The sequence below is a fragment of the Symphalangus syndactylus genome, chromosome 19 (genome assembly GCF_028878055.3).
Source record: "Symphalangus syndactylus isolate Jambi chromosome 19, NHGRI_mSymSyn1-v2.1_pri, whole genome shotgun sequence".
Lineage (NCBI taxonomy): Eukaryota > Metazoa > Chordata > Mammalia > Primates > Hylobatidae > Symphalangus > Symphalangus syndactylus.
The window spans coordinates 25,395,499-25,420,191 of NC_072434.2; the positions used below are offsets into that span (position 1 = coordinate 25,395,499).

The window sequence follows — 24,693 nt, forward strand, 5'->3', positions numbered from 1 at the left end:
AAGAAAATTGTCAAACAAGGCACAATGTTTCATAATGTTACTATATTTTAGGGTGTCTCAGAATCAAGTTGGACAGCACTTTACCTTTGTACTGACAGACATTGAAAGTAAACAGAGATTTGGATTCTGCAGACTGACGTCAGGAGGCACAATTTGTTTATGCATTCTTAGGTGAGTATTTGTAGTAAAAAAAATTAGATGCAAAATAGGTAACTATCTCTCTTTTGTACCTTTTTGTGCTTGGGATGAAGAAAAACTTGTTTTCTTTAAAAACAAGTTGAAAAATAATTTTCCTGATTTTCTGTATACAGAATCAGTTAAGTTTAAAGATTTACCGTTAACATAGTGGAACTTTCCTTGAAATAATCGATTTTTTACCCAAGATTAGATTTATGTAGAATTATTTTTGAAAACTAAATATAAAGAGATGGATTCAAATAATATATGAGTTTCACCTATTAAATGGAATACAAAAAAAAATAAGTTAAATTAATGTATGCCATTTTCTGTCACTGAACCAGAACTTGGATTTTTAGAAGTGAACTGCTGCTTTAAGACAGAGGTTGCAAACTGATGAACCTGGTAGAAGCATTTAGAAGTTTTCGTTTGGCTACTGGGTGTTTTAAAAATTTTAAGGGACTTTAACCTTATGAATTTTAGGAAGTTTTGTATGTAGTTCATATTTCGAATTCCTTTTGAAAAGTGAGGCTATCTATTAATTCTGCCATGGCAACAAAGCTGGAACTGAATAGCAGATTTTTAGTTGTGTCATGAGCTTGCTAGTTTCCACAGGTCCTATCTGTCCTGCCTAATTGCCTCCATTATTTGCCTTGATTCAGTAGGTAGTTTAGAGTATGTCTGCTGCCTGTGGACTTGGGATCTGAGTTGCTGACTGTTAGGAAGAAAGGGTTCTAAAGGTTAGCATTCTTGCAATATGTCCTGATGAATCAGAAATCCAGATGTAGTCTATAAAGATAGGACTCCAAACTATTATTATAATATGGATATTGGTCAAGCTAGATTTCTTAGAAATGCTTATAGGAAAAGAAATAATTTATGAAATAACATTACAAAGAAAACTTTGGTATAAAATTAGTCTTCTTGTTCATTTGCTATTAATATTTAGCTACAGTTATATCATTCATTGAGAGGTTGTTAATTTACTTAGAACATTGGTTAGACCTGGAGAGTTCTTTTCAATCTTTATTCAAAAGTAAGTGCTTAACTGCTTTATAAGTAATAGAATTGTGAATGTGCCCTCATTGTCTCTTTAGCACAACTTTTTCATCTGGATAACAATTGTGCTTAAAACTTACACTTTATCCAAAAGAATGTCATGCTTAAAACTGTAGGTTAATTTTTTGAACTTGGAGCAGGTTGGCTGGGCAGTGGGGGTGGAGATGACAGTGTGGGAAATGGTGGGGAGAGTTCCTTTTATCATTGTTTCATGCTGAAATTTCAAAAGCTACAGTTTAAAGGGGAGTATATCTTTATGCACTGTGCCCGAGATGGATTTGCCCTAATGGAAAGACCAAAACTGTATATGCTTTCTTATTTTTCTCAATGAATTTTTGAAACTTTTCATTAAAAAATTGAGATTTACAGAAAAATTTTCATGGTACAGTAAACTTTTATATAAACATTACCTAGATTCATCAGTTGTTAGCATGCATTTCTCTGCCTCTCTCCCCGTCTCCCCTACTCTCCCTTTCTCTCTCAATAAACACACACACACACACACTCTCTCCCCCCCACCTTTATTGTTGTTTTTGTGCACCTATTTGAGAGTAAATATCATTTTCAGGTAAGATTTGAGTCTGTATTTTATAGCTTACCTCACTGCCTCTAAACTGACCTCCTGATATTTATAATTTAAAAGTCTGAGCCGTTTGTTTTGAACTCTTAAAATACTTTGAATACATTGAACTTATTAATCATTCACAAATAACTAGTGAATGTTTAGAATAGTTTCTATAAATGTGCTTGTGGAATAAATATTCTTAGGAATTTCTGTTTAAATTGAGGAAAACTATCATTACTTGGAAATATTTATACAAAACAACTATAACTATTTGTTAATCGACTGAAAGAATAATATAATGTCCATATCGACAACCCAATTGTCATTGATTTGTAGAAAACAAACTCTAAAGCAAATACAATAATCAAATTATTTTTATCTGCAGTTCTAAACTTGTATATGTAGAAGAATGCCTGAATGTTGTGGTATATTCTTTGAAGTAGGAAGAGTTTTTAACCTGCAGAAAATATGATTATATTATATAAAGATAATGAAAACCAAAAGTAAAATCGTGTATTCCAATAAAGAGAACATTTCACAATAAGTATTATTGAATATTTTATCTTTTATTTAAAATAATTTTTCCTTTTATATTTATTTTTGTCATTTGACAGTGCTTTTGGTAGATAAGAAGTAGGAGGGGTCAAAACTTTATGAAAAAATCATAGAGGAAAATCTAAATTTAGAAAATTCTATTCTCCAGCTTATTTTTCCTAGTAAAGTAGAAAAATATTGCCATTTTAAGATTTTAATGGCATATCTTAATATTTTTTCTGAAAGACAGTATGTGAAGGGATTCTTTGAGAACAGCTGATTTAGAGAATAACCAGCAAATTAGATAACTATTTAATTTTAATAGTGAATGCAGGATTCAAATATAATAGAATTCAGCATCTTATTCAGAAAACTGGAAAATTATAGATAGATAAATGTCTATTTGTAAGCTATAATCAGTGTATCCCCTGGAAAGGAATTTCGACAGAATTCTCTAAGTGCTACAATAAGAGTAGTTATGGTGCTTTTGGTCCGAGTTTATCCACTTAGTTTGATGGGTCCTTCACCACTTTTAGCTTTAAAACTGTTGAAAGGATGGATAAAGCTATAAATGTCAACTAGAAGAAAAAAAGTACTGTGGCAGCGAGAGTCTACATGGAATCCCTAAAATATTTGTGTATTTGAGCACATAATGATGAAAATGCTTGTATGGTGACAAGTATAATAAAATTTAAAAAACAAATAATAAACTGGTGGAAATATATTTACAACCACTATAAGAAAGGGTTAATAGCCAAAATACATAATAAGCACCTACAAGTTAATAAGAAAAATAATCTGATAGAAAAATAAGTAAAGCATCTGATAACTTACAGAGGAAATGTAAATAAAATATGCAGCTATGAATGATGCTCAGCATTGCTGAGGGTAAAAAAAAATGAGCCCATTAAGATTAGCAGAATTGAAAAAATTTTTAAATAGGCATGAGGGAAAACACACTTCATTGCTGTTTGTAGGACTAAAAAATGGTACAAGCTTTTGAAGGAAAATTTAGTAATATCTATTAGAATTATAAAATCTCATATTTCTTCAGTCAGTAATTTCAGTTCTAGGAATTTAAATCCAGGATTAATTCTAAGAATGAGGAGAAAAGTATGAACAAAGGTATTTATTACAACATGGTTTATAGTAGGAAAAATGCTAATTAGCTAGATTTAGTCATTCCACAATGTATATGTATATGAAAACATTGTTTTCAAGTATATACAAACCATGAGAGTAACATTCTGGTGGGAGAGAAGGGAAGAGGTTGTGGGACAGAGAGGAGGTTATACTTGAAAAGAAAGTATATGCAATAAGTACATAGAATTTTATCTGTCAATTTAAAGAAATAATAAAAAGTAAATTTAAAAGTGTTGACAACATGAATGCCCCTCAATAGGAATTGATTAGGTATATTGTGGTACATTTTGTAACCTCCTCTCTGTCCCACTACTCCTTCCCTTCTTTCCCACCAGAATGTTACCCTCATGAAGGCAGGGATTTTTTTCTTTTGTTTACTCATATATTCCCAGTGTCTACAATAGTGCCTGGCACATAATTCTTAATAGACTTGATAGATAATTATTGAATAAATGAATGAATAATGCAGCAACCTTTTTTTGCTATTAAGAAAAACATACAAACATGTACACCCTGACTTAGACAAATGTTTATGATCTGTTGTAACATGATGAAAAATTTCAAAATAATATTTATAGTATGTTCTTATATTTGTAGAGAACAAGTTATATGTGTATGTAAATGTATATGTATTTTAAGAAATAGCTGACACATAAATATTTGTATCTTAATATATGATTGTATGTACTTATAAAAAAGTCTAAAAGGATATACCCTGAATTTTTTTTACTTTATTCACTTCAGCATTTATCTACTTTTTATAATAAGCAAAAATCATTTCAATTTTTTCCTGCTCTAAAACTCTGAGATGTTATGATATAGATAATAAACTATAAATATGTAACTACAGGTATTATATTAAAAATTAGTAGGAATTTAGCTAGATCATTTTTTGCCAGGTAAAATATGTGCGTGTTTGCAGGATGGGAAATTATCTTACTAGTATGTTTTAGTATAGGCACTCCATACAAGTCAGGTGATCATGGTGACATAGCAGAATTAAGAATGGAATTGGGGGCTTGGCGCAGGGGCCCACACTTGTAATCCCAGTGCTTTAGGAGGCCGAGGCGGGCAGATTACGAGGTCAAGAAACCCCGTATCTACTAAAAATACAAAAATTAGCTGGGCATGGTGGCACACGCCTATAATACCAGCTACTTGGGAGGCTGAAGCAGGAGAATTGCTTGAACCCAGGAGGCGGAGGTTGCAGTTAGCCAAGATCGTGCCACTGTACTCCGGCCTGGCGACAGAGAGACTCTGTCTCAAAAAAAGTAATAATAATAATAAATAAAAAGAATGGGAATGGGACGGTTTCATTCTGTGTCCTTGAAAATTGGGATTTAAAGAGAAAGAGATATTGCTGATGGGGTGGCTTTACAATCTTCGAGCCAGATATTGATGTTTCTCTCTAATTTCAACACAAAATGTTCAACCAGATGGGAATGATTTATAAGATGGTTGGAGAAATTCTCTGACACCTAAAATTAATTTCTTTTTTCTCCTCCTCCAACAGTGGTTACTTAATTTTACTGTACCCTTAAGATGTGGTTGAAAAAGTTTGTCTTTTTTTTTTTTTGAGATGGAGTCTCGCTCTGTCACCAGGCTGGAGTGCAGTGGCGCGATCTTGGCTCACCGCCCTCTCCGCCTCTCGGGTTCAAGCGATTCTCCTGCCTCAGCCTCCAGAGTAGCTGGGAATACAGACCCGTGCCACCACACCCAGCTAATTTTTGTATTTTTTGGTAGAGATGAGGTTTCACCATGTTGGCCAGGATGGTCTCAATCGCCTGACCTCGTGATCAGCCTGCTTTGGCCTTCCAAAGTGTTGGGATTACAGGCGTGAGCCACTGCCCCCAGCCTAGTTTGTCTTATTTAACTGTGAAACCAAGACTTAGATTTTAACTAGTAAGTTTAGGGGGAAAAGGAAGGTAGGATTATCTAATGAGCTATTCAAACAATGGTTTAGGATAGTCAGGTCTCTTAATTTACAGGCCAGTTTCCTTTATAACAGACTGTGCTGCTTCCAGAATTATATGAGAGAAGATCAACTATGCTCATTTTCTGAGTTATTTATGAGTAGCTGGCAAAAGCCTTTTTGTTTGCAGTCAGTTTTGTAGGAGTGACCTCACTTTTAGAATTCATGTGCTTAATAGGGCCAAAATTTGTTGAGAAGTATGATAAAATCCTTGCATAAGCAAGACATAGACATATGCCTTTAACCATATTTTCTGATAACAAAAATAATTTATTTTACTATAGAAAATTTGGAGGATCCAGAGAAGTTTAAAAGATAAAAGTCACTTATATTTGTGAACACATAATTGTCACTTATGTTTTGGTATTTCTAGTTTTATTTCAAAAGACTTGCTAAGATACATTTACAAATTTTTCTATGTCAAAATAAATGATTAACTGTAGTCTTTATTCACAGTTTGTAAAATGAATGAATGCGTCTAAAGCAGCTCATAAATTGAAAAAGCTACAGTGGCTTTCATATTATAGTCCATAATTGCCTAGAATGTTTACACATGCTTAATCTGACAATTGTTCATTGCTGTTGTTTCTTTTCTTATAAGTTGAGATTTCACACAAAAATATTTCCCTTCGGGCCGGGCGCGGTGGCTCACGCTTGTAATCCCAGCACTTTGGGAGGCCGAGGCGGGCGGATCACGAGGTCAGGAGATCGAGACCACGGTGAAACCCCGTCTCTACTAAAAAAATACAAAAAATTAGCCGGGCGCGGTGGCGGGCGCCTGTAGTCCCAGCTACTCGGAGGCTGAGGCAGGAGAATGGCGTGAACCCGGGAGGCGGAGCTTGCAGTGAGCCGAGATTGCGCCACTGCACTCCAGCCCGGGCGATAGAGCGAGACTCTGTCTCAAAAAAAAAAAAAAAAAAAAAAAAAAAAAAAAAAAAAAAAAAAAAATATTTCCCTTCTGAATATAGGTTATATTTAATCACTTTCTTATATCTTTACCAGAAATGTATTATGACTTTTGGATGTTGAAAAATGTTAATACCTTCTCCTTAAAGATGCCTTTTGTGCAAAGTTAGTTCCTTTATACTGAAGCATTCTCCATTTGTGGGTATTCTACTGTGAGATAATAATGGCTTGATTATCCAGAGTTCATTGTCAGTAGCAAAGGAATTAAGATTCTTGGATAGAAATTAATTGATGTTTTTCCTGTTGTCTTTCCAATATCCTAAACACTAATTTTTTTCTATTGTGATAAAAAATATTTTCATAAAAATCTTCTCATTTGTGAGTTATCTTCTACTGTTTGAATTTGTCTTTTAATCCAAAAATTGTAAAAGAAAAATATTTATGAATGTCTCTTGAGTTTTTGTTGATATTGAACTATTTAAAATATTTTAGGTCCTTATGAAAGCATAGACATAATTAAAATGCCATACATTTAAGAAGCTTTAAGATATTTCAATACAAAGTAAAATATAACAGTACAAATTGATAGAATATTTTCGTTAGAAATAGCAGAAAATAATTTTGTTTGGATTTCTTGACTGGCAGAGACTCTTTTAGGTTAAAGATGTTGATACTAATGATACTACGTGGCAATTAATTAACAGCAACATCATTTAGTGTTTGTTTACCATAGCCAAGTGGTCTGCTTAGTGACATGTGTGCATTAGTTAAAAAAAAACCCAAAAACTATCCTAGTCCTTAGAGTTCTAAACTAGAACATGTGTATATAATGCTTTAAAGCTGCTTTTATCTACTCCTGGATGATGCTATTATAGGACTTGAAATTACTGTAGTCTGCATTTACCTTGGAGTTCTAAGTGAGAAAATTGCACGCTATGCTATATAAACCACGTGTCCGTTTTCTCCTGGATTTATGCCATTACAAGATTTGAAAGTACATTTCTTTGATTTCTATTTATTTTGTTCACCTTTTAGAAAAAAAATGAGAATTTAGGCCTATTTAATACAAAAGTTGATATTTAATTTTGAGCCCCTGTTTTGTTCTTTTGTTCTTTCTATGACATGTCTATCCTACTTTTGACAAGATTTCAAAAATATCCTGAGATATTACTAATTTAAATCTGGCAATTGTTTGTATTTAGAATTGTTTCATATGCTAGCAAAAATGCAAGAAATAACTTTTTTACCTAATTCGATTAACATAATTTTATAACTATAAAATTGTCGCCAAGGGTTCAAAATGAAATACTCCAATAAGGAAGACAGATTTATGTTTAGGGCCTTTGTAGTTCCCCCTCCCCCCTTTAACTCATACCAAACTTGAAGCTTTCACACTCTTCCTTTGGGCAAATCCCTTAGAAGCAGAATGTTTCAATTTTACACATTATGTGTCAATTTTCCAGACAGAAAAACAGCCTCTAGACATTAGACGTTTTCCTACGGAAAGGCAGTTTCCTTAGTTTTATTTGATTACTATAAGTTAGGTTCCTGCTGATCGCTTAGACTTTAGTGGTTACCTGACTATTTGACAAAAAACATTTCCTTTCCTTTATTTAACCTTTGACTTTTGAATGTAAAAGTTTTATCAGCTCTGTAGTGGAAGTAGAAGTGTGGGGGAAGTCTTCTTACTACCACAAAATGGACTCATGACTTTATGTATATCTCTCTCTTTTGCCTTACGTCTTTACAGAAAATTAAGGAAATGATCTTAAAATTACATTTAACTAATCTCCTGTACTTTGTTTTAAAATAATTGCTCATAATGTTTTACATTTATATATGTTGGCAAGACTACGACGGTCACAGTTATTCTTTGTTCAATTAAAAAAATTCAAGTGAAATATCTTATTCACTTATTACAATATGTCAAGTACTTTTTTTTTAACTTCCTAGGATTTTTGTGGTCTGTTGTAAGAATATAGACTTTGACTGTCTTTGGGACTATAAAATTTAGTGAAAAACATTTTAACATTTTACCTTATTGATAATCAGTTTAAAATTAGTTGTTTTGAACATATATTGTTTGAAAATTCCCTAAGAAACCACAAAATAAAGACTTGAAAATAACATTTCTTACTCTAGCAACATAAGCTTATATAATTTACAGTATTTTTTATCTCTGTGTGTGTGTGTGTGTGTGTGTGTTTCAAAAGTTTTGGACATAATATTCTTTTAAAAAATGATGTTATTTTTGCCATATATTTAGACTTAAAGTGTACATAGAGTATAGTTAAAATTGGAATTACTAGACTAGCTGGTATACCCTAGGTCATTTTCTTGTCAGATAAGGAAGTGAGTAGTCAGTAGGATTTCCTGTTGAGCAGTTGCTTCTTATCAGGAGTTGTGAATTCAGTTACCTATGTGGACCAGGTAAGGGAATCAAATGAGAGAAACCTGTTAGGTGCCTAACAATAGGAAGTTGGGCTAAGTATCGTGATCTGAATAGTACACGCCACACTCAAAGACAGAAGCCACAACTCAGCCCTAGGGATTTGTTGCACAGTGAAAAATGTGTGGCAAGTATTACCCGTTCTTTTGACTTTTAAGTGAAACAAGAAGTCCACATTTTTACAGCGAATTATCTCAGATTTGGAAGTTGGCAACTTATTTAATTAAACAACAATACAGTGTTGACGAAACAAAATATGCCCTTAGGCTAGAAGCAGCCTGCAAATAGCCAGTTAGCACTCTTTGCTGTAGATGCTATTTATTAACAACAGAAAATGTCCTTGCTTTCTTGACGTTTCTAGGAGCAATGGCTATGTTATAGAGTAGTTCCACTTTTATATGTGATGTTTTTATTTAAAAATATGAATGATATGTACTCTTTAAAAGGAGAAAGTTATCACTGAGAGCCAGTACATGTTTACAAAGAGAGCATTGTTTAAAACTAGGCTTGGTTTATTATGGTGATAGTACATAGTGATGTAACAGGGAGTGCTGTAGTTGAAATTTGAGTCTGTTCTAATATTTCACAAACAAATTATGTGTAGAGAAAAGTGTTGGTTAGATGATACAATTATAAGTCTTTCGATTAGGTTGAAATTTCATGCTTAGAATGTTGATAAATAATTGGTGTTACTTTGGGAGGCATCTTGAACACTTTTGCAGGCCATATCCTTTTCAAAATTTTTATCCACAGTGATGAACACGGAAGCAATACCAAACTTAAAATTGGAAGGATTTACCAAAATGTTAGTTTAAAGAATCACATTGAATAGATCTTTATTTGTTGGGAAATTTGCCCCAATGACCAAACTATAATTTAAAAGTCATAAAGGTAACGCTCTGAATGTTAAACAAACAGATGAATTTTGGAAGATAGAATTTGCTTCAGTGGATAGGACATACAGGCAGGCTGATTTAAGATACAACAGAATGATTTTTGTCACAGTTCATTTAGCTGCCTGAAATGCCTGGTCATTGAACATGTTTATTAAAAGGCTCACTATACATTAGGAGATATACCTAATGTAAATGATGAGTTAATGGGTGCAGCACACCAACATGGCACATGTATACATATGTAACAAACCTGCACGTTGTGCACATGTACCCTAGAACTTAAAGTATACGTTAAAAAAAAAGGCTCGCTATATAGAAATACATGCCAAGATAGGGTGATAGACTGTCTGTGGTAAACCCCTGAGCATACGTTACTCAGGGTTCCAATCCCAAGATTGCCATTCCATAGCTTTGTGACCCTAGATAAGTTGCTTTATCTTAGCTTAGTCAAGTATGTATCAAAGCATTAGTGTAAGAATTAAATGAGATAATACATGTAAGTATCCAATGTACTGTCATTCATATAGTTACTCCTTAAGTAATTTTACTTCCTGCACTTCGAATTTTTTTTTTTATAATACAGGTGGCATTTATTATATGGTATCCAGCATTTAATGATGTTTCCAAAGAGAGTGTTCACAATTTTTTAGTCTACCATATTCTTAGAAACAGAAATATTGGCCAAGAAACAAGCACATCAGGTATTCTCCTGCCTCAAGTCTTTTTCACTAGCTAGTACCTTCTCTGGCCACCCTATCTAAAATTTCAAGTCTTTTTTTTCTTTTTCTTTTTTTATTATTATACTTTAAGTTTTAGGGTACATGTGCACAACGTGCAGGTTTGTTACATATGTATACATGTGCCATGTTGGTGTGCTGCACCCATTAACTCATCATTTAGCATTAGGTATATCTCCTAATGCTATCCCTCCCCCCTCCCCCCACCCCACAACAGGCCCCGGTGTGTGATGTTTCCCTTCCTGTGTCCATGTGTTCTCATTGTTCAATTCCCACCTATGAGTGAGAACATGCTGTGTTTGGTTTTTTGTCCTTGCGATAGTTTGCTGAGAATGATGGTTTCCAGATTCATCCATGTCTCTACAAAGGACATGAACTCATCATTTTTTATGGCTGCATAGTATTCCATGGTGTATCTGTGCCCCATTTTCTTAATCCAGTCTATCGTTGTTGGACATTTGGGTTGGTTCCAAGTCTTTGCTATTGTAAATAGTGCGACTATAAACATACGTGTGCATGTGTCTTTATAGCAGCATGATTTATAATCCTTTGGGTATATACCCAGTAATGGGATGGCTGGGTCAAATGATATTTCTAGTTCTAGATCCCTGAGGAATCGCCACACTGACTTCCACAATGGTTGAACTAGTTTACAGTCCCACCAACAGTGTAAAAGTGTTCCTATTTCTCCACAGCCTCTCCAGCACCTGTTGTTTCCTGACTTTTTAATGATGGCCATTGTAACTGGTGTGAGATGGTATCTCACTGTGGTTTTGATTTGCATTTCTCTGATGGCCAGTGATGATGAGCATTTTTTCATGTGTTTTTTGGCTGCATAAATGTCTTCTTTTGAGAAGTGTCTATTCATATCCTTCGCCCACTTTTTGATGGGGTTGTTTGTTTTTTTCTTGTAAATTTGTTTGAGTTCATTGTAGATTCTGGATATTAGCCCTTTGTCAGATGAGTAGGTTGCAAAAATTTTCTCCCATTCTGTAGGTTGCCTGTTCACTCTGATGGTAGTTTCTTTTGCTGTGCAGAAGCTCTTTAGTTTAATTAGATCCCATTTGTCAATTTTGGCTTTTGTTGCCATTGCTTTTGGTGTTTTAGACGTGAAGTCCTTGCCCATGCCTATGTCCTGAATGGTATTGTCTAGGTTTTCTTCTAGGGTTTTTATGGTTTTAGGTCTAACATTTAAGTCTTTAATCCATCTTGAATTAATTTTTGTATAAGGTGCAAGGTAGGGATCTGGTTTCAGCCTTCTGCATATGGCTAGCCAGTTTTCCCAGCACCATTTATTAAATAGGGAATCCTTTCCCCATTGCTTGTTTTTGTCAGGTTTGTCAAAGATCAGATAGTTGTAGATATGCGGCATTATTTCTGAGGGCTCTGTTCTGTTCCATTGGTCTATATATCTGTTTTGGTACCAGTACCATGCTGTTTTGGTTACTGTAGCCTTGTAGTATAGTTTGAAGTCAGGTAGCGTGATGTCTCCAGCTTTATTCTTTTGGCTTAGGATTGACTTGGTGATGTGGTCTCTTTTTTGGTTCCATATGAACTTTAAAGTAGTTTTTTCCAATTCTGTGAAGAAAGTCGTTGGTAGCTTCATGGGGATGACATTGAATCTATAAATTACCCTGGGCAGTGTGGCCATTTTCACGATATTGATTCTTCCTACCCATGAGCATGGAATGTTCTTCCATTTGTTTGTATCCTCTTTTATTTCATTGAGCAGTGTTTTGTAGTTCTTGAAGAGGTCCTTCACATCCCTTGTAAGTTGGATTCCTAGGTATTTTATTCTCTTTGAAGCAATTGTGAATGGGAGTTCACTCATGATTTGGCTCTCTGTTTGTCTGTTATTGGTGTATAAGAATGCTTGTGATTTTTGTACATTGATTTTGTATCCTGAGACTTTGCTGAAGTTTCTCATCAGCTGGAGGAGATTTTGGGCTGAGACGATGCGGTTTTCTAGATATACAACCATGTCATCTGCAAACAGGGACAATTTGACTTCCTCTTTTCCTAATTGAATACCCTTTATTTCCTTCTCCTGCCTGACTGTCCTGGCCAGAACTTCCAACACTATGTTGAATAGGAGTGGTGAGAGAGGGCATCCCTGTCTTGTGCCCGTTTTCAAAAGGAATGCTCCCAGTTTTTGCCCATTCAGTATGATATTGCCTGTGGGTTTGTCATAGATAGCTCTTATTATTTTGAGATACGTCCCATCAATACCTAATTTATTGAGAGTTTTTAGCATGAAGAGTTGTTGAATTTTATCAAAAGCCTTTTCTGCATCTATTGAGATAATCATGTGGTTTTTGTCTTTGGTTCTGTTTATATGCTGGATTACATTTATTGATTTGCGTACATTGAACCAGCCTTGCATCCCAGGGATGAAGCCCACTTGATCATGGTGGATAAGCTTTTTGATATGCTGCTGGATTTGGTTTGCCAGTATTTTATTGAGGATTTTTACATGAATGTTCATCAAGGATATTGGTCTAAAATTCTCTTTTTTGGTTATGTCTCTGCCAGGCTTTGGTATCAGGATGATGCTGGCCTCTGAGTTAGGGAGGATTCCCTCTTTTTCTATTGATTGGAATAGTTTCAGAAGGAATGGTACCAGGTCCTCATTGTACATCTGGTAGAATTCAGCTGTGAATCCATCTGGTCCTGGACTTTTTTTGGTTGGTAAGCTATTGATTATTGCCTCAATTTCAGAGCCTTTATTGATCTATTCAGAGATTCAACTTCTTCCTTTAGTCTTGGGAGTCTTTACTCCCAAGACTTATTGTGTGGGAGTCTAAGTCTCTTTGTAGGTCACTAAGGACTTGCTTTATGAATCTGGGTGCTCCTATATTGGGTGCATATATATTTAGGATAGTTAGCTCTTCTTGTTGAAGATCCCTTTACCATTATGTAATGGCCTTCTTTGTCTCTTTTGATCTTTGTTGGTTTAAAGTCTGTTTTATCAGAGGCTAGGATTGCAACCCCTGCCTTTTTGTGTTTTCTATTTGCTCGGAAGATCTTCCTCCATCCCTTTATTTTGAGCCTATGTGTGTCTCTGCCCATGAGATGGGTTTCCTGAATACAGCACACTGATGGGTCTTGACTCTTTATCCAGTTTGCCAGTCTGTGTCTTTTAATTGGAGCATTTAGTCTATTTACATTTAAAGTTAATATTGTTATGTGTGAATTTGATCCTGTCATTATGATGTTAGCTGGTTATTTTGCTCATTAGTTGATGCAGTTTCTTCCTAGCCTTGATGGTCTTTACAATTTGGCATGTTTTTGCAGTGGCTGAAACCAGTTGCTCCTTTCCATATTTAGTGCTTCCTTCAGGAGCTCTTTTAGGGCAGGCCTGGTGGTGACAAAATCTCTCAGCATTTGCTTGTCTATAGAGGATTTTATTTCTCCTTCACTTATGAAGCTTAGTTTGGCTGGATATGAAATTCTAGGTTGAAAATTCTTTTCTTTAAGAATGTTGAATATTGGTCCCCACTCTCTTCTGGCTTGTAGAGTTTCTGTCAAGAGATCAACTGTTAGTCTGATGGGCTTCCCTTTGTGGGTAACCCGACCTTTCTCTCTGGCTGCCCTTAACATTTTTTCCTTCATTTCAACTTTGGTGAATCTGTCAATTATGTGTCTTGGAGTTGCTCTTCTCAAGGAGTATCTTTGTGGCATTCTGTGTATTTCCTGAAATTGAATGTTGGCCTGCCTTGCTAGATTGGGGAAGTTCTCCCAGATAACATCCTTCAGAGTGTTTTCCCACTTGGTTCCATTCTCCCCATCACTTTCAGGTATACCAATCAGTTGTAGATTTGGTCTTTTCACATAGTCCCATATTTCTTGGAGGCTTTGTTTGTTTCTTTTTATTCTTTTTAAACTTCTCTTCTCACTTCATTTCATTCATTTCGTCTTCCATCGCTGATACCCTTTCTTCCAGTTGATCGCATCAGCTACTGAGGCTTCTGCATTCTTCACGTAGCGCTCTTGCCTTGGTTTTCAGCTCCATCAGGTCCTTTAAGGACTTCTCTGCATTGTTTATTCTAGCTATCCATTTGTCTAATTTTTTTTTTTTTCAAAGATTTTAATTTCTTTGCCATTGGTTTGAATTTCCTCCTGTAGCTTGGGGTAGTTTGATCGTCTGAAGCCTTCTTCTCTCAATTCATCAAAGTCATTCTCCATCCAGCTTTGTTCCATTGCTGGCGAGGAGCTGCGTTCCTTTGGAGGAGGAGAGGCGCTCTGATTTTTAGAGTTTCCAGTTTTTCTGCTCTGTTTTTTTCCCATCTTTGTGGTTTTATCTACCTTTGGTCTTTGATGATGTTGACGTACTGATGGGTTTTTGGTGTGGCTGTCCTTTCTGTTTGTTAGTTTTGCTTCTACCAGACAGGGCCCTCAGCTGCAGGTCTGTTGGAGTTTGCTAGAGGTCTACTCCAGACCTTGTTTGCCTGGGTATCAGCAGTTGGTGGCTGCAGAACAGCGGATGTTGGTGAACCCCAAATGCTGCTGCCTGATTGTTCCTCTGGGAGTTTTGTCTCAGAGGAGTACCCGGCCGTGTGAGGTGTCAGTCTGCCCCTACTGGGGGGTGCCTCCCAGTTAGGCTATTTGGGGGTCAGGGACCCCCTTGAGGAGGCAGTCTGCCCATTGTCGAATCTCAAACTGCATGCTGGGAGAACCGCTGCTCTCTTCAAAGCTGTCAGAGAGGGACATTTAAGTCTGTAGAGGTTACTGCTGTCTTTTTGTTTGTCTGTGACCTGCTCCCAGAGGTGGAGCGTACAGAGGCAGGCAGGCCTCCTTGAGCTGTGGTGGGCTTCACCCAGTTCCAGCTTCCCAACCGCTTTGTTTACCTAATCAAACAACTAACTCGGCAATGGCGGGCGCCCCTCCCGCAGCCTCACTGCCGCCTTGCCGTTTGATCTCGGACTGCTATGCTAGCAATGAGCAAGACTCCGTGGGCGTAGGACCCTCCCAGCCAGGTGCGGGATATAATCTCCTGGTGTGCCCTTTTTTAAGCCTGTTGGAAAAGCGCAGTATTAGGGTGGGAGTGACCCGATTTTCCAGGTGCCGTCTGTTACCCCTTTCTTTGACTAGGCAAGGGAATTCCCTGACCCCTTGCGCTTCCCGGGTGAGGCGATGCCTCGCCCTGCTTCGGCTCATGCACGGTGTGCTGCACCCACTGTCCTGCACCTACTGTCTGGCACTCCCCAGTGAGATGAACCTGGTACCTCAGTTAGAAATGCAGAAATCACCCGTTTTCTGTGTCGCTCACGCTGGGAGCTGTAGACCAGAGCTGTTCCTATTCGGCCATCTTGGCTCCTCCCCTCCAGTTATTTTAACACATAAATTCTATGATTCTTAGATTCTGCTCTCAACCCCCAGATGACGTATAACTAACTAGTGAGTTATACTCCCCAAACAGAAATAATAAAGTATTTTGGGCCTTACAGATGACTATGAGAAATATCCCATAAGGGTAAAGCTTATTTCCAAACAGTGTTAGTTTAATTTGTAGATGAAGTCATAGCCTGGTATCAGGATGAAATTCAATAAAGCTTATTATCTTGGACATGTAAAAAACTAATAATTATGTAGATACCAAAATGCCTAGCACAAATAAAAACTGTTTAAATTCTTAAAAGTAACCTAAATATGGATATATTAATCAATTATTTATTCAAAGACAAGGATATAATCTTACAGATAAATTATACTTATCTGTATAAATTAGCTTCTTAATGAAAAATCTGATTCTGATGTGCCTTCACAATTTGAAACGAATTTAAAAGGGGAAGATAACCAGTGAGAAACAATAATACAAAGTTCAGAAAACCAGAACATTGAAAGAAATGTTAAGAGTTTTTGGTCTAGAAAGAAAAACATTATCTCACTTTCTAATAACATAATTATTATATATATATAGTTTTTATACTGGACCATGAAAGAAAAATTAAGGTTACCAAAGGCCTCACTTTATTTAAATAAGGTGAAAATGGCAGTGTAAGCATTAACAGGTAGACATGCAGCCACCTACAATCAATACATTTTGCTTTGTCTAAAGCTCCTTGAGAGATGGGTAGAAACAGACCAGCACGTTCTTTGAATAGATTAGGTCTTATCTTATCTGAATTTTTAGGTCTGAACTACATGACACATTGAAATTGTCTGGAAATAGCAATTTCTTCAGGCTATTAAAAGTTGAAATATGAGTTTGAAATGATGGCAAATGAAAGCAATTAGGCTCTAACTAAGGATTATGTGTCTTGGTAGAAGGTAGAAATTTGCCGTGAAAACTATTTCTTCGAGTTATAGTGAATGCAGAAACTATGATGTGCTGATTTGCATTATATTTAGTTAGTAATATAACAGTATTAGTAATTTTTAAGGGTTTTATTTGTAAGTGGAAGATACGCATAGTAAAATCGCCATCTAAGCACTGGGGCTTGACGTGTTAAATAATTTAAGTAGGAAAATTGAGATTACCAATAGTAATTTCTAATATTTAGATTCCCCAAAAGCTGTCACAGATGTGTCACATACCTGTCCAGATTTTTCCAGGCTTCCAGGCAAAGTTGTCAATATGCTTATTGTAAATACCCTGTTCCAGCATCTCCCTCCTAGAGCCTTCATTCCTGTTTCAGTCTGGACTGGTTGCTCTTGAGGCCTTTGCACAACTGTTCTTCCATGGTCTTAGATTTCCTGCCTCCTACATCCTTGTATTCCTTCTTTTTCGTCTCCTTTATTTTGTTTTAGCCATCCTTTAGGATGTCTTAGGAGGTGAAGTTTTGAGTCCTTGCTTGACTGAAAATGCTGTTAATCTCTTCTCACACTTTATTGATAGTTTGTCTGGACATAGAAGTCTTGAGTGCAAAGAATTTAACCTTTGTATTTTGAAGGCATTATCTTCTAACTTTCATTATTGCTGTTGAGAGGTTTGATGACATTTTTGAACTTGATCCCTTTGTTACTTGTTTTGTCTCTTTGGAAACTCTTAGGCACTCCTCTATCCCTTGTTTTGGAATTTCACAGTGATACTCTGGTTTGGAACATTGTTTGTGCTGTTCATTCACTCATTCTTTCAGTCTGGAGACTCATGTCTGAAGTTCTGGGAATATTTCCAGTAATTCTTTAAAATGAAACTTTCATTCATTTCTTTCCTCTATTTTTTCTTTATGGAATGACTATAGCTACATGATAGTTGAGATTGATGGCCTGATAGTGTAATATTTTTTCTCTTATTATTTATCTTTTTTGTTATGAATATAAATTATTATTATTTATTATACTTTAAGTTCTGGGATCCATGTGCAGAACGTGCAGGTTTGTTACATAGGTATACACATGCCATGGTGGTTCGCTGCTACAAAGAGAATAAAATACCTAGGAATACAACTTACAAGGGTTGTTTATCTTTTTATTCTAGTTTCTGGGAGATTTTCTGGAGTTATCATCTAAACTTTCTATTGACTTTAATTTTTTTCTGACTTTAGAATTTCTTTTTTTTTTTTTTTTGTCTTTGGGAGGAAATTTTTTTTTTTTTTTTTTATTATACTTTAGGGTTTTAGGGTACATGTGCACAATGTGCAGGTTTGTTACATATGTATCCATGTGCCATGTTGATTTCCTGCACCCATTAACTCGTCATTTAGCATTAGGTGCATCTCCTAATGCTGTCCCTCCCCCCTCCCCCCACCCCACAACAGTCCCCGGAGTGTGATGTTCCCCTTCCTGTGTCCATGAGTTCTCATTGTTCAATTCCCACCTATGAGTGAGAACATGCGGTGTTTGGTTTTTTGTCCTTGCGATAGTTTACTGAGAATGATGTTTTCCAGTTTCATCCATGTCCCTACAAAGGACACGAGCTCATCATTTTTTATGGCTGCATAGTATTCCATGGTGTATATGTGCCACATTTTCTTAATCCAGTCTATCGTTGTTGGACATTTGGGTTGGTTCCAAGTCTTTGCTATTGTGAATAGTGCCGCAATAAACATACGTGTGCATGTGTCTTTATAGCAGCATGATTTATAGTCCTTTGGGTATATACCCAGTAATGGGATGGCTGGGTCAAATGGTATTTCTAGTTCGAGATCCCTGAGGAATCGCCACACTGACTTCCACAATGGTTGAACTAGTTTACAGTCCCACCAACAGTGTAAAAGTGTTCCTATTTCTCCACATCCTCTCCAGCACCTGTTGTTTCCTGATTTTTTAATGATGGCCATTCTAACTGGTGTGAGATGGTATCTCACTGTGGTTTTGATTTGCATTTCTCTGATGGCCAGTGATGATGAGCATTTCTTCATGTGTTTTTTGGCTGCATAAATGTCTTCTTTTGAGAAGTGTCTGTTCATGTCCTCTGCCCACTTTTTGATGGGGTTGTTTGTTTTTTTCTTGTAAATTTGTTTGAGTTCATTGTAGATTCTGGATATTAGCCCTTTGTCAGATGAGTAGGTTGCAAAAATTTTCTCCCATTCTGTGGGTTGTCTGTTCACTCTGATGATAGTTTCTTTTGCTGTGCAGAAGCTCTTTAGTTTAATGAGATCCCATTTGTCGATTTTGGCTTTTGTTGCCATTGCTTTTGGTGTTTTAGACATGAAGTCCTTGCCCACGCCTATGTCCTGAATGGTATTGCCTAGGTTTTCTTGTAGGATTTTAATGGTTTTAGGTCTAACATATAAGTCTTTAATCCATCTTGAATTAATTTTTGTATAAGGTGTAAGGAAGGGATCCAGTTTCAGCTTTCTACATACGGCTAGCCAGTTTTCCCAGCACCATTTATTAAATAGGGAATCCTTTCCCCATTTCTTGTTTTTGTCAGGTTTGTCAAAGATCAGATAGTTGTAGCTATGCGGCATCATTTCTGAGAGCTCTGTTCTGTTCCATTGATCTATGTCTCTGTTGTGGTACCAGTACCATGCTGTTTTGGCTATTGTAGCCTTGTAGTATAGTTTAAAGTCAGGTAGCGTGATTCCTCCAGCTTTGTTCTTTTGGCTTAGGATTGACTTGGCGATGCGGGCTCTTTTTTGGTTCCATATGAACTTTAAAGTAGTTTTTTCCAATTCTGTGAAGAAAGTCACTGGTAGCTTGATGGGGATGGCATTGAATCTATAAATTACCTTGGGCAGTATGGCCATTTTCACGATATTGATTCTTCCAACCCATGAGCATGGAATGTTCTTCCATTTGTTTGTATCCTCTTTTATTTCATTGAGCAGTGCTTTGTAGTTCTCCTTGAAGAGGTCCTTCACATCCCTTGTAAGTTGGATTCCTAGGTATTTTATTCTCTTTGAAGCAATTGTGAATGGGAGTTCACTCATGATTTGGCTCTCTGTTTGTCTGTTATTGGTGTACAAGAATGCTTGTGATTTTTGTATATTAATTTTGTATCCTGAGACTTTGCTGAAGTTGCTAATCAGCTTAAGGAGATTTTGGGCTGAGACGATGGGGTTTTCTAGATATACAATCATATCATCTGCAAACAGGGACAATTTGACTTCCTCTTTTCCTAATTGAATACCCTTTATTTCCTTCTCCTGCCTGATTGCTCTGGCCAGAACTTCCAGCACTATGTTGAATAGGAGAGGTGAGAGAGGGCATCCCTGCGTTGTGCCAGTTTTCAGAGGGAATGCTTCCAGTTTTTGCCCATTCAGTATGATATTGGCTGTGGGTTTGTCGTAGATAGCTCTTATTATTTTGAGATACGTCCCATCAATACCTAATTTATTGAGAGTTTTTAGCATGAAGGGTTGTTGAATTTTGTCAAAGGCCTTTTCTGCATCTATTGAGATAATCATGTGGTTTTTGTCTTTGGTTCTGTTTATATGCTGGATTACATTTATTGATTTGCATATGTTGAACCAGCCTTGCATCCCAGGGATGAAGCCCACTTGATCATGGTGGATAAGCTTTTTGATGTGCTGCTGGATTCGGTTTGCCAGTATTTTATTGAGGATTTTTGCATCAATGTTCATCAAGGATATTGGTCTGAAATTCTCTTTTTTGGTTATGTCTCTGCCAGGTTTTGGTATCAGGACGATGCTGGCTTCGTAAAATGTGTTAGGGAGGATTCCCTCTTTTTCTATCGATTGGAATAATTTCAGAAGGAATGGTACCAGTTCCTCCTTGTACCTCTGGTAGAATTCAGCTGTGAATCCATCAGGTCCTGGACTCTTTTTGGTTGGTAAGCTATTGATTATTGCCACAATTTCAGAACCTGTTATTGGTCTATTCAGAGATTCAACTTCTTCCTGGTTTAGTCCTGGGAGGGTGTATTTGTCGAGGAATTTATCCATTTCTTCTAGATTTTCTAATTTATTTGCATAGAGGTGTTTGTAGTATTCTCTGATGGTAGATTGTATTTCTGTGGGATCGGTGGTGATATCCCCTTTTTCGTTTTTTATTGCATCTAGTTGATTCTTCTCTCTTTTCTTCTTTATTAGTCTTGCTAGTGGTCCATCAATTTTGTTGATCTTTTCAAAAAACCAGCTCCTGGATTCATTAATTTTTTGAAGGGTTTTTTGTGTCTCTATTTCCTTCAGTTCTGCTCTGATTTTAGTTATTTCTAGCCTTCTGCTAGCTTCTGAATGTGTTTGCTCTTGCTTTTCTAGTTCTTTTAATTGTGATGTTAGGGTGTCAATTTTGGATCTTTCCTGCTTTCTCTTGTGGGCATTTAGTGCTATAAATTTCCCTCTACACACTGCTTTGAACGTGTCCCAGAGATTCTGGTATGTTGTGTCTTTGTTCTCATTGGTTTCAAAGAACATCTTTATTTCTGCCTTCATTTCATTATGAACCCAATAGTCATTCAGGAGCAGGTTGTTCAGTTTCCATGTAGTTGAGCGGTTTCGAGTGAGTTTCTTGATCCTGAGTTCTAGTTTGATTGCACTGTGGTCTGAGAGACAGTTTGTTATAATTTCTGTTCTTTTACATTTGCTGAGGAGAGCTTTACTTCCAACTATGTGGTCAATTTTGGAATAGGTGTGGTGTGGTGCTGAAAAAAATGTATATTCTGTTGACTTGGGGTGGAGAGTTCTGTAGATGTCTATTAGGTCCACTTTATGTAGAGCTGAGTTCAATTCCTGGATATCCTTGTTAACTTTCTGTCTCGTTGATCTGTCTAATGCTGACAGTGGGGTGTTAAAATCTCCCATTATTATTGTATGGGAGTTTAAGTCCCTTTGTAGGTCACTGAGGACTTGCTTTATGAATCTGGGTGCTCCTGTGTTGGGTGCATATATATTTAGGATAGTTAGCTCTTCTTGTTGAATTGATCCCTTTACCATTATGTAATGGCCTTCTTTGTCTCTTTTGATCTTTGTTGGTTTAAAGTCTATTTTATCAGAGACTAGGATTGCAACCCCTGCCTTTTTTTGTTTTCCAGTTGCTTGATAGATCTTCCTCCATCCCTTTATTTTGAGTCTATGTGTGTCTCTGCACGTGAGATGGGTTTCCTGAATACAGCACACTGATGGGTCCTGACTCCTTATCCAGTTTGCCAGTCTGTGTCTTTTGATTGGAGCATTTAGCCCATTTACATTTAACGTTAATATTGTTATGTGTGAATCTGATCCTGTCATTATGATGTTAGTTGTTTATTTTGCTCATTAGATGCTATAGTTTCTTCCTAGCCTTGATGGTCTTTACAGTTTGGCATGTTTTTGCAGTGGCTGGTACCAGTTGTTCCTTTCCATGTTTAGTGCTTCCTTCAGGAGCTCTTTTAGGGCAGGCCTGGTGGTGACAAAATCACTCAGCGTTTGCTTGTCTGTAAAGTATTTTATTTCTCCTTCACTTATGAAGCTTAGTTTGGCGGGATAGGAAATTCTGGGTTGAAAATTCTTTTCTTTAAGAATGGTGAATATCGGCCCCCACTCTCTTCTGGCTTGTAGAGTTTCTGCTGAGAGATCAGCTGTTAGTCTGATGGGCTTCCCTTTGTGGGTAACCCGACCTTTCTCTCTGGCTGCCCTTAACATTTTTTCCTTCATTTCAACTTTGGTGAATCTGACAATTATGTGTCTTGGAGTTGCCCTTCTCGAGGAGTATCTTTGTGGCGTTCTCTGTATTTCCTGAATCTGAATGCTGGCCTGCCTTGCTAGATTGGGGAAGTTCTCCTGGATAATATCTTGCAGAGTGTTTTCCAACTTGGTTCCATTCTCCCCATCATTTTCAGGTACACCAATCAGACGTAGGTTTGGTCTTTTCACATAGTCCCAAATTTCTTGGAGGCTTTGTTCATTTCTTTTTATTCTTTTTTCTCTAAACTTTCCTTCTCTCTTCATTTCATTCATTTCATCTTCCATCAGCGATACCCTTTCTTCCAGTTGATCGCATCTGCTACTGAGGCTTCTGCAATCTTCGCGTAGTTCTCGAAACTTGGCTTTCAGCTCCATCAGCTCTTTGAAGCCCTTCTCTCCATTGGTTATTCTAGTTATCCATTCTTCTAATTTTTTTTCAAAGTTTTTAACTTCTTTGCTATTGTTTTGAATTTCCTCTCGTAGCTCAGAGTAGTTTGATCGTCTGAAGCCTTCTTCTCTCAACTCATCAAAGTCATCCTCCATCCAGCTTTGTTCCGTTGCTGGTGAGGAACTGCGTTCCTTTGGAGGAGGAGAGGTGCTCTGTTTTCTAGAGTTTCCATTTTTTTTGGTCTGTTTTTTCCCCATCTTTGAGGTTTTATTTACTTTTTGTCTTTGATGATGGTGATGTACAGATGGATTTTTGGTGTGGATGTCCTTTCTGTTTGTTAGTTTTCCTTCTACCAGACAGGACCCTCAGCTGCAGGTCTGTTGGAGTTTACTAGAGGTCCACTCCAGACCCTGTTTGGCTGGGTGTCAGCAGCGGTGGCTGCAGAACAGTGGATTTTCGTGAGACCACAAATTCAGCTGTCTGATAGTTCCTCTGAAAGTTTTGTCTCAGAGGAGTACCCGGTTGAATGAGGTGTCAGTCTGTCCCTACTGGGGGGGTGCCTCCCAGTTAGGCTGCTCAGGGGTGAGGGACCCACTTTAGGAGGCAGTCTGTCTGTTCTCAGATCTCCAGCTGCATGCTGGGAGAACCACTACTCTCTTCAAAGCTGTCAGTCAGACAGGGACATTTAAGTCTGTGGAGGTTCTTGCTGGGTTTTTGTTTGTCTGTGCCCTGCCCCCAGAGGTGGAGCCTACAGAGGCAGGCAGGCCTCCTTGAGCTGTGGTGGGCTCCACCCAGTTCGAGCTTCCTGGCTGCTTTGTTTACCTAAGCAAGCCTGGGCAATGGCGGGCGCCCCTCCCCCAGCCTCGCTGCCGCCTTGCAGGGTGATCTCAGACTGCTGTGCTAGCAATCAGCGAGACTCCGTGGGCATAGGACCCTCTGAGCCAGGTGCGGGACACAATCTCCTAGTGTGCCGTTTTCCAGGCCCGTTGGAAAAGCGCAGTATTAGGATGGGACTGACCCGATATTCCAGGTGCCGTCTGTTTCCCCTTTCTTTGACTAGGAAAGGGAACTCCCTGACCCCTTGCGCTTCCCGAGTGAGGCAATGCCTCGCCCTGCTTCGGCTCGCGCACAGTGCGCTTCACTGACTGTCCTGCACCCACTGTTAGGCACTCGCTAGTGAGATGAAACCGGTACCTCAAGCAGAAATGCAGAAATCACCAGTCTTCTGTGTCGCTGGGGCTGGGAGCTGGAGACCGGAGCTGTTCCTATTCCGCAAAGCTCTTTCTTCCTGTCTAAAATTTTCTATCTTTATTTTTTAGAAAAGTTTAGTTTTTTTTAATAGCTTCCTGCTCTTAATTCAGCTCCTAAGGATATTAGATATAAGTTTTGGAGTTCTCTTCAGCTGTTTGTATTGTCTATGTTTACTTGTAGTTCTTTTTATGTTGTTCAATATAAACATCATTTTGTATTTGTGTTTCCTCAAATATCTGGTGGTTGGCTATTAATTTGTGTTCAAAAGGAAGGTATTAAACTGATTTGGAAACACTGCATGTATAGTAGTGGGTTTCATTCCAAGAAAATAGGACTTCGAGGGGCTTTTTTTTTGAGATACTGTTAAATCAGTGTTTCAGAACTCTGTGGGGAGCACTTCTGCTGGTCCTTTTCCTTTCTAATGGCATTTAGGTTTTGGTTTCCTTGCTTCTGCTGTTAGTTATCTTTCTGCTTACCATATTTACAAAGTCATCCACCTGCATTGCTATTGTTTTTTCCTCCATTTTGCTTGTATTCATTAATATATACCCTTTTTATTCATTTATTATCATTTTGCAGTTATTTCCAGAGGACACAGAGATAAA

The 24,693-nt window shown here is 37.3% G+C and overlaps 1 protein-coding gene across 12 annotated transcripts in view; it reads left to right on the forward strand.

The window, feature by feature from the left end:
• Nucleotides 1-24,693, forward strand: part of DENND1B (DENN domain containing 1B) — a 292,006-nt gene that overhangs the window by 109,983 nt on the left and 157,330 nt on the right. For 10 of the 12 annotated variants that reach the window (XM_055234175.2, XM_055234177.2, XM_063613729.1 and 7 more), the window contains one exon: nucleotides 52-171. In XM_055234175.2, coding sequence (XP_055090150.1) covers nucleotides 52-171 — 120 coding nt within the window. Of the gene's footprint in view, nucleotides 1-51; nucleotides 172-23,691; nucleotides 23,868-24,693 lie in introns of those variants that run through there. The other 2 variants (XM_063613725.1, XM_063613727.1) reach the window with 2 other exon arrangements.